This window comes from Erithacus rubecula (assembly GCF_903797595.1).
Source record: "Erithacus rubecula genome assembly, chromosome: 5".
NCBI classification, from domain to species: domain Eukaryota; kingdom Metazoa; phylum Chordata; class Aves; order Passeriformes; family Muscicapidae; genus Erithacus; species Erithacus rubecula.
In genome coordinates, this window is record NC_136687.1 from 48,338,611 (window position 1) to 48,349,485 (window position 10,875).

Sequence of the window (10,875 nt, forward strand, 5' to 3'; positions counted from 1 at the left end):
TGGGCTCTGACTTTTAATTAAAATATTATTGAAGCCTGCTGCAGGCAGCAGTAAAGATAAGATTTGTACTTAGCCCTCAAAAGTGCATTTCACCATTGATTCCACAGAGATCTCTGTCAAATATTCTTCCGTCTTTCCACCTCTTTGATACAGGCACCAAACATTCAGAACGTAAACAGGGAGACAGAAAACTGACTACCAAGGTGAAGACAAACACCTTCAGGTCTGTGCCTGTGTGACTAACATCTGACCCCACAGATCAGCTATTTACACTTATAAAATGCATGACTATATACAGCAAACAGGGCAGCACATATTGTAGAACACAGATTCACAGCATCTGCCATTAAAAATTAATCATTAAAGCCATGCCTGCTGGCATACAAATTTGATCTCTATTACCTGGATAAGAAGAAAACAACAACAACAACAACAATCTCCTGTCTGTAATACACACTAAAAGCTGCACAACAACAGGATCTCAGTATCAACTCCCTGCAATAATTACATACATTTCAAATGCTCTGCAGAGGTGCCAGCTCCCCATGGCACTTAACAAGTGCAAGCAGGGTAGACAGCAATTCTCAAAACTATGCTCTCTCCACATCAGTGGTGCGTTTGCAAGTTTGGGGGAATAGAGCATCACATGGATTTTTAAGGGAAAATCAGAGCACACATTTGAAAGAGCTTTTTAGAACCATTGTTCTAAATTCAACAGCAGACATTAGACACGTCTTAAGAGCCATGAAATGCCAGCACAAGTAGCACATTGATGTCCTTATGTGTGAGATGAAATCATAAGCCATATCTGTAAAATGCTATCTAGGAAGCAGGTGAATGATTCCATTCTCTGACACAGGACATTTGAAATTTGTGGGTTTCAGCTTCAAACACTGCCAACCATATGGGATATCAGCCACACAGCAATTGTCCTCTGGAACTGCTTTCCAGCTCTTGTGCAATGCAGAAAACAGAATGGGAATCAAAGCCAACTACTCTGTGGCTCAGGAGTTCTGTAAAGTGGCTCTGTCTCAACAGCCTACAGAGTATTTTTGGTTATGGCTGAGCACTTAAATCAGTCCACCTTCAGGCTGAAGTGAGGATTGCAATAAAGTACATGGAAATCTTGGAGAAGCACTGTCTTTTTGCTCCACAATACCTTGGGGGTGACCTGATAGAATAGCGGGCAAGAAAGAGAGTAGGTTGAGTTATTAGGAAGAAATTCTTTACTGTGACAGTGCTGAGACACTGGAACAGGCTGAGGAGAAGTTGTGGATGCCCCATTCCTGGCAGCATTTGGGGACACTTGGATGTGGCTATGAGCAATTTTGCTTAGTGAGAGGTGGTCCTGCCCATGCAACGACATGACCTTTAAGGCCCCTTCTAACCCAAGCCATTCTGTGATTTTGTGAAGGACATGTGACTCAACTGTGGAGCTGAGTGTGCCAAGCTTGAGTCCACAGAGTAATGCTCTCCTGATTCATTAAAGCTACATTTTTTTCTCATCATGTCTAATCCTCTTTGTGAATCCAAATGTCAACAGAGGAGTTTTGATTTAAGAAAAAAAAAACCATATATATATGTATATAAATGTATGTATATATAATCTTTCTCAATAGCCAAAGAGTAAACTTCTCCTCATTACAGCATTCTAAATGGCTAGGGATCCAAAAAGGGGGTATATGTCATTAGTGGCAGTCTTCTAGCAAATTATCCCATTCCTCAGGTTTGCAAAAGTCTCCTTTCAGCCACACGGAACAAAGGTTCTTTCTAACTGTGGGAGTCACATCACACTCAGGATGCTCATCTTAGCCTGGTCCTCCAACAAGCTCTCACTCATCCAGGCTCTGCAATACATCACCTTCTCCAATGCCTCAGCAGAAAACAGCTCTGGGAGAACCCAAAAAGCCTGGGGACAGTGAACTCAGTCACTAACCTGGTTACACAGAGTGAAGCAAATGTGTCCTTGGGAAGAAAAGGCCTATTCTGACACGTTCTCCCCTGATTGCTGGGGTGAAAATAGCAGCAATAACACAGACAATAAAGCTTCTACACAGGAGAATGCTTTCATCCACCACACCACATTTTCGCTGCCATTTGTTTCATTTATTGATTTTTAAGATTTTCGTCCTTTTGCAAATATTGTGGGGTGAATGGCCAGCAGGTGGAATGCTCCAACCTGGCAAAAGGAGAACAGCAGGGAGCCCCAGCAGTGCCGCAGATGGCCGCCCTCCACACCTGCTGGTAACAACTGGAGAAAAAAAAATCTCTCTGAGCTCTCTGAGCCTTTAAGGCGGGGAGAGCACGGAATGGCCCAAGGGCAGAGTAACTGATAAAAGCCTCCCCGGAGGACTTCTGCCCCCATCCATCTCCCTGCCGCTATCCAGCTCCTCCCCTCAGCATCCAGCATCCCGCACAGATTAACCAGCGCTCTCCAGCGACGGTGCCGCACCGGGACTGCTCCCGCTGCACGCCGGGGGGGATTCTGCAACACGCGGGGGCAGCAGCTTCCCTCCAGCCTGCGACAGCGACAGACACAGCTCTGCTAACACCCCATGGCCACTGCGGGAAAAGTAAGGACACGGCATTTCCCCTGCTGCTTCCCGAGGTGCCCTGCTCTTGGCCAAACGCGCTGCAAAAGGCTCAGCCTGCACACCACTCTGCGTGCCCTCTGTCCTCCGACCTTACTCCCCCACCTCTTCCAAACCTCTGTCAATGGCCCCACATTCTGCTTTCGGACAACTGCACGTGTCCATACCTGCACCAGGCAGTGCATTCCCCCTCTGTCCTGCCCACCTGCTCAGGAGACCAAACACGGAATTGTGCTGCTCTGCAAAACACTCTCCTGCTCCATCCCACTCTGTGCTCCTGCTCTGGCAGCAAAAGCAGCTCTTCAGTGGTGCCCTCTTCAGCCACTCATCTCCTGCACCCAACCCTGTCCATGGCAATGCCCTTTTCAAGCTGCAGGCTCCATTTTGCTGATGTCAAACTGCTTTGAGTTGGTCGGGGAAGGGTTTGAGTGATGTTGCACATAAGTCATCCTTTTGGGAAGGAGAGAAATTATCCGTTGGCAGCCACAATGGGAATGTTTTGTAACCTCTTTTTAGGTGCCTTCAGCCCTCTGAAACTAAATGTTCTGTCCTGCTTGCCTGAAGCTGCAGAAGTGCTCATGTTTCTGTCACATCTGCCCCATAACCAGAACAATGAGTCACTTCTTTCTGCATTTCACACTCCACACGAATCCAGTGTTTACTGAACATTGTTTGGCTTCCCATAGATCTGAGTACTCCAATGTTACTACTCTCCCGCCACATCCCACCCAAGCAGCAACCCCCAGAAAACTGCACAGGACTGTTGTGTAGCTATAGAAGTGTTTGCTGCAGTGTGCTGAGATACATGCTGTGCACCTCTGGCTTTCATGATTGCAAGACAACTGTCCTGGCCTTTTGTCAAAGATGAACCTTTCCCTGCAATGTATTCCTCTGGGTTGCTTCCAGGTGATCAAGTGCAAGGCTGCTGTTGCCTGGGCCCCCGGCAAGCCCCTCTCTGTGGAGGAGGTGGAAGTTGCACCCCCAAAGGCAGGAGAAGTCCGGATCAAGGTAAAAACACACATGAATTATATTTTCTCCCTTAGGGAAGTTCCTCTACTTGTGGCTGTACCTTGGAGATAACCAAGTGAGCTGTGTCCACCCACGGGCCTTAAATGCCCAGAGAAGTTCTGTGGAAAATCCTTCTACAAATTGAGATAAATAGAGGCTGGACTATTTCTGGAAATCACCATTTACTCTTTCTTTTCCAAACAGATTGTGGCCACAGGCATCTGTCACACAGATGAGCATGCTTTGAAAGGTTCCTTGCCTAATAAAGCATTCCCAGTTATACCAGGCCACGAAGGTGCTGGGATTGTGGAAAGCATTGGAGCAGGAGTGACCTCTGTGAAACCAGGTAACCAACACACATTCAAAAGCACACACTTGATTCATGCCTCAAAGCTCTGCCAGAACTCAGAAACTTCTTCCTGCTCCTGAGACAGTGGTTAAGAAAATGCCTGCATACTCGTTGCACTGGACTCTCATGTTTCAATTTCCCAATCTGTTCCTTATGTAGACTAGTGGGGCCAGGAGGATTTATCCTCACAGGGAAAGCAGAGGGCTCATGGTTGGTTTCTGCCCTCAAAAAGCTCAGGAGAGGCAATTCAACAGGCAATGCCCTCAGGGCCTGTGGAGCAAAAGGCACCTACCAGAGATCCATTTTGTTGCAGGAGACAAAGTGATCCCCCTTTGCCTGCCACAGTGTGGGGAATGCAGCTACTGCAGGAATCCTGAATCCAATTACTGCCAGAAGTTCCAGTGAGTTTGCTTTGCCTTCCCCTACACCTACACTTTCTAAAATGTCTGAAATCCCTGCCAGTGATTTAGCCAATATATAATATATAATCAAATATAATTGGTTGTACCTCCCCACAGTTTCTCTGAATCTCAAAACCTGCTGCCAGACAAAACCAGTAGATTTACCTGCAAAGGGAAGCAGATCTACCACTTTGCATGGATCAGCACCTTTTCTGAATACACCGTGGTCCCAGAGTACGCCGTTGCCAAGATCGATGCTGCGGCACCTCTGGACAAAGTCTGCTTGTTTGGCTGTGGGTTTTCCACAGGCTATGGGGCTGCCATCAACACTGCCAAGGTTGGTACTCAGGCATGTTTAGCAAACCACAGCCACCCTCACAACCTCATCAACCCCATGCAAATGAAACCTCCCCCTCTTCCTCCTCCTCCTCTCGCTGCTGGACACTCACAGGGTCGCGTCTGTGCAGGTAAAACCAGGCTCCACCTGTGCTGTCTTCGGCCTCGGAGGAGTTGGCCTCTCTGCTGTCATGGGCTGCAAGGCAGCTGGAGCTGCTCGCATCATTGCCGTGGACATCAACAAGGACAAGTTTGCCAAGGCCAAGGAGCTGGGAGCCACTGACTGCATCAACCCTCGAGACTTCAAGAAGCCCATCCAGGAGGTGATCACTGAGATGACCGGGCAGGGCGTGGACTACTCCTTTGAGGCCATCGGGCACAGGGACACCATGGTAGGTGGCACTTCAGCACCTGTCCTCCCTCCCACATCATCACAGGCTCCCCTCAGGGCAACATTCACCCCTGTAGGGATTTCCTCATTTGTTGCCTGCACTGCTGGATGCAGAAAGGCAGTCTGATGGCTTGGGGATCAAACAGTGTACAAACCTTAAAGGAGGCCACCAGCTCTCCAGGTCTGTTCCACAAGGGGGGATGTGCATTTTTTCCCATTACCAGGAAGGAGCAGCAGATTGCACTGCCCTGACCAACACATCAGGGCTTTCTCTAATTCTCCTACCTGTCCCATCAGATTTCTGCCTTGGCTTCCTGCAATATGAACACTGGCGTCTCTGTGATGATTGGGGTAACGGATTCAGAGATTACCATTGATCCCACACTTCTGCTGACTGGCCGGACCTGGAAGGGATCCTTGCTCGGAGGTAGAAGATTTAATAATGAAGTCTAAATATTTCATTTTTTCTTTTCAAGGTAGCAAAACTGGGTTTTCAAGTAGAAGACAACTAAGAGGAGCACTGTATGGACTGTATTGAATATTAGCATTACACATCCTAAATATCATTTCTACTGGTATCATACAGTAAATCACTCATCCTAAAGAGCAGAAAGTCTCTCACAAGAGACTGGAACAACCACTGGTCACTCGGTCCTGACCCACACAGTAACACTCCCTTACAAAACAGCCTTTCTCCCATTATTCATGCAGATGCTTTCTCCTGCTTCTAGGCTGGAAGTCGAGAGAATGTATCCCCAAATTAGTTGCCAGCTATTTGGAGAAGAAATTCAATTCAGACTTGCTGATCACACACACGCTGCCATTCGCTAAAGTGAATGAAGGATTTGAGTTGTTACGTGCAGGAAAAAGGTGAGAGAGACCCTGACCAGCAGGACTGAGGTACAGCAAACCTAAACACCTCCTCCTAAAATTCCAACAGGCAGAGCATGCTACCCTGGCTTTCCAAAGAGCACCTGAGTCTTTTGAGGAAGCAGAGCATTACACCTGTGTGATGGCAAGATCTGCCATAGCCCAGAGGGAAGAGCCCACATTGAGCACAGGGAACCCTCCTGCCCATGGTGCAGCTCAGCACAGATCCTGTGGCCTTATCCCCTGAGGGGTTCCCCCCAGCAGGGATTTGAAGGCTGCCTCACTGCTGCCCATCTCATGCAGCTCTGTCAGGAAGAGGCTGGATGACAAAGAAGTGGCTGGTCCCCAGGCACACCTGCCTGCCACACTGGTGCCCCTGAGCTGCAGCAAACCCTCCCTTCCCTTCCACTTTTCAGTATCCGCAGTGTCCTGCTCTTCTGAAGGACTCGGCCAAGGAATCTGCGTGGAGGGACCAGCACAGCAGATGCTCTCCTGGCTCGGGCCCTGCTCAAGCAGCACCTCACCTTGGGGAGCACAAGGAAAGGACAATGAGGGTCTCACCTGTGTTGGTGCCACTGCTGGTCGTCCTGTGCCTGGACAAGATCCAGAAGGATGTCTCTCAAAAGAAAATGCTTTCACTAATAAAGGTTTTTAAACAACTTCATCCAAAACAATTCCATCCATCAATAATGCCTTGGGACAGTTGGTTGATGGATCAGGAACACAGAGAGTGATTTCCTTGACCTGGCTGTAACAAGGACTTATACTGTTAGAAATACGCAGGTGATCCATCAGGTCAATGCATAGCTCTGAGGCTGGTTTAAGCAAAATATTGGGATTTTTGACTGTGGGGTGATCTATTCAACACCTGCTCTACTGACACCTGACAGTTTGAGCCTTTATCAGAGGGGAAAAGGAGTTCTAGCACAGGAGCTAGCAGGGCTCTTTGGCAGAGCTTTAAACTAGCCTGGGAAGGGGAATGGGAAAATGCCAAGCTGGTCTGTGATGAGCAGTGAGATTGTGTGTGAAACATGAGCAAAAAGCACTATTTGGATACCTCAATCTGCTTCACAAGTGTTAGCTACAAAGTACCACATGTGGAAGTATTTCTATACTAATAAATGCAGCTTGAGGAACAACCAATGATGACCTAGGAGTTTCTGCCTGTTGACACAGACTTCATATCTGTGAGGTTACGACCTCCAGTGCTCCAGAAACCAACTGTGCATGGTTATTTTCTAAAACGAGCAAAGCAGTTAATAGTTGCTAGAAGTTTATCTATTGCAGAAGCACACCACTCTCAAAAGGCAGTTACAGACATCAAAGTCTTAGCTAAGTTTTGGTATAAGGTCTCAAACAGAAGTAGGAGCTGCTCTTGTTAAAGGTCCTGGGATGCTGATGTTGCTGCTCCTGTCTTCTTCTCAGATGGTGACTGATGACGGAGAGTAAAGGCAAAATGAAAAGCAATGGCAGGAAAAGCAGAAAAGCACTAACTCTCCCCAGTACAAACTCTTATACAGGATCTTCCCAACTAAGCTAAGACACAAACTTGGACCTCCACTCCTTAACCTATTAGAATTCTAGTTTCTTAACACGCTGGGTTATGTGTAGACTACGCATACGACCTATCTTGTTCTATCTGAAAAATGTAAGCAATATTCTTACTATGGCTCTATTATGTCTAAGTACTGTTTGCAGCTACTGTTTGGAGCCTCTACTGAAATCATTAGTATGTTTTTAGCCATCCTTACAACTCCCACTTCTACTTTGGTATCAAAATCTTTTACTTACCAAAAGCATTAGAGCTCATACTAAAACTCACTTATACACTCACTTGCTTATCCTAAAACTTAAACTTACACCTCCACCTTATGTGTGAGTAGCTGAATATACTTCAATCCATCTACAGGCTTTTATTCAATCTGTGCACTCTGATTTCTCTCCTAAGGATTCAGAGACCCCCGACTCACTGACTCGCACAGATATGGTTGGTGTCAGTGAAACTGGTGGGACCAGTCCTGTGACTGGAGTGCCCTGTTGCATGGCTACAGGCTCTTCAGGAGGGAAAGGCAGAGCAGAAGAGGCAGAGGATGACACTGTATGGAATAGGAGCACTGGAATGTATGGAGCTGGAATGGCACAGTTAAGAGCCTCTGGGTGAGAATCAAGGGGGAAACAAATAATGTGGATGTCACCACGGGTGTCAACTATAGACCTATCCCTTTGCTCTGTATTATTCTCTCCTAATTTTTCCTTCTGTGATTCATATTTGTCCTCTTTAGATCCTGATCTTAGACTGGAGGCTTTTCTCCTGAACTACGTTTGATCTTGGAACAACCTCTGAGAAATTTACAGGCTGTCACGGGGAAAAGACATGACATGTGCATTCACATTCCCATCACATACAAATGTGGGTGCTAGAGGTGCTATACCTGGGCTATCAGAAATCATAAAATAAAATTCCTCCTTACGTTGCAGAGTAAAATTCAGTACAATGTACTATGATCACAGCTAGTCTGACAAAGAAATTTGTTCTGAGCACAAAAACAAAATTTAAAATAATTCAAGTGTATGATCCTAAAGGATTCCCTCCAAGTTGAAATATTGCATCCTTCTATAATAGCATGGACTCAAAATCAGCAACTGCTCTATGAGACCTCTTCTGTATTGAAATCTTTTTCCCATAGCCATTCTCCTTCCTTAGGGTGAACAGAATCAAAATTGCATTTCAATAGACCTTTATCACTATTTTTTTTAATCTCTGCTATGTATAGTATATCAAGGGCAATCAATGTCCCACTTTCCTTACCACATTTGTCTCTTTCTGCTATCATTTTGTAGACAATATTTCTATTCTTAGGGGTATTACAGCACCAGGGCATCTTCTAGAACAGTGAATTACCAACACTGCTAACAAACACAAAGCAATACCTGCTAGGATATGATCTAGCTTATCCTTCGCAGTAGAATGCAAAAATTGTCTCTGAAAAAGGTGCCCAGTTACACTGTGGACAGAAATGTAATGCTGGGTCATCAATGAAGTCACTAATATTGGGCTCTGACTTTTAATTAAAATATTATTGAAGCCTGCTGCAGGCAGCAGTAAAGATAAGATTTGTACTTAGCCCTCAAAAGTGCATTTCACCATTGATTCCACAGAGATCTCTGTCAAATATTCTTCCGTCTTTCCACCTCTTTGATACAGGCACCAAACATCCAGAACGTAAACAGGGGGACAGAAAACTGACTACCAAGGTGAAGACAAACACCTTCAGGTCTGTGCCTGTGTGACTAACATCTGACCCCACAGATCAGCTATTTACACTTATAAAATGCATGACTATATACAGCAAACAGGGCAGCACATATTGTAGAACACAGATTCACAGCATCTGCCATTAAAAAAGTTAATCATTAAAGCCATGCCTGCTGGCATACAAGTTTGATCTCTATTACCTGGATAAGAAGAAAACAACAACAACAACAACAATCTCCTGTCTGTAATACACACTAAAAGCTGCACAGCAACAGGACCTCAGTATCAACTCCCTGCAATAATTACATACATTTCAAATGCTCTGCAGAGGTGCCAGCTCCCCATGGCATTTAACAAGTGCAAGCAGGGCAGACAGCAATTCTCAAAACTATGCTCTCTCCACATCAGTGGTGCGTTTGCAAGTTTGGGGGAATAGAGCATCGCATGGATGTTTTAAGGGAAAATCAGAGCACACATTTGAAAGAGCTTTTTAGAACCATTGTTCTAAATTCAACAGCAGACATTAGACACGTCTTAAGAGCCATGAAATGCCAGCACAAGTAGCACATTGATGTCCTTATGTGTGAGATGAAATTATAAGCCATATCTGTGGAATGCTATCTAGGAAGCAGGTGAATGATTCCATTCTCTGACACAGGACATTTGAAATTTGTGGGTTTCAGCTTCAAACACTGCCAATCATGTAGGATATCAGCCACACAGAAATTGTCCTCTGGAACTGCTTTCCAGCTCTTGTGAATGCAGAAAACAGAATGGGAATCAAAGCCAACTACTCTGTGGCTCAGGAGTTCTGTAAAGTGGCTCTGTCTCAACAGCCTACAGAGTATTTTTGGTTATGGCTGAGCACTTAAATCAGTCCACCTTCAGGCTGAAGTGAGGATTGCAAAGCACGAGAAAGTACATGGAAATCTTGGAGAAGCACTGTCTTTTTGCTCCACAATACCTTGGGGGTGACCTGATAGAATAGCGGGCAAGAAAGAGAGTAGGTTGAGTTATTAGGAAGAAATTCTTTGCTGTGACAGTGCTGAGGCACTGGAACAGGCTGAGGAGAAGTTGTGGATGCCCCATTCCTGGCAGCATTTGGGGACACTTGGATGTGGCTATGAGCAATTTTGCTTAGTGAGAGGTGGTCGTGCCCATGCAACGACATGACCTTTAAGGCCCCTTCTAACCCAAGCCATTCTGTGATTTTGTGAAGGACATGTGACTCAACTGTGGAGCTGAGTGTGCCAAGCTTGAGTCCACAGAGTAATGCCCTCCTGATTCATTAATGCTACATTTTTTTCTCATCATGTCTAATCCTCTTTGCGATTCCAAATGTCAATCAACAGAGGAGTTTTGATTTCAGAAAAAAAACCAAAACATATATACATATATATGTATATAAATGTATGTATATATAATCTTTCTCAATAGCCAAAGAGTAAACTTCTCCTCATTACAGCATTCTAAATGGCTAGGGATCCAAAAAGGGGGTATATGTCATTAGTGGCAGTCTTCTAGCAAATTATCCCATTCCTCAGGTTTGCAAAAGTCTCCTTTCAGCCACACGGAACAAAGGTTCTTTCTAACTGTGGGAGTCACATCACACTCAGGATGCTCATCCTAGCCTGGTCCTCCAACAAGCTCTCGCTCATCCAGGCTCTACAATA

The 10,875-nt window shown here is 45.6% G+C and overlaps 1 protein-coding gene across 1 annotated transcript; it reads left to right on the top strand.

Moving 5' to 3' along the window:
* Window positions 1-2,242: 2,242 nt before the first annotated feature.
* Window positions 2,243-6,669, top strand: LOC306802624 (alcohol dehydrogenase 1-like). The gene is made up of 9 exons (XM_079307099.1): window positions 2,243-2,573; window positions 3,498-3,599; window positions 3,804-3,945; window positions 4,262-4,349; window positions 4,467-4,686; window positions 4,817-5,077; window positions 5,374-5,503; window positions 5,808-5,946; window positions 6,363-6,669. Exons 1-9 carry the CDS (start codon window positions 2,556-2,558, stop codon window positions 6,385-6,387), a joined length of 1,125 nt encoding a protein of 374 aa, XP_079163225.1. The 5' UTR covers window positions 2,243-2,555; the 3' UTR covers window positions 6,388-6,669.
* The last annotated feature ends 4,206 nt before the right edge of the window (window positions 6,670-10,875 follow it).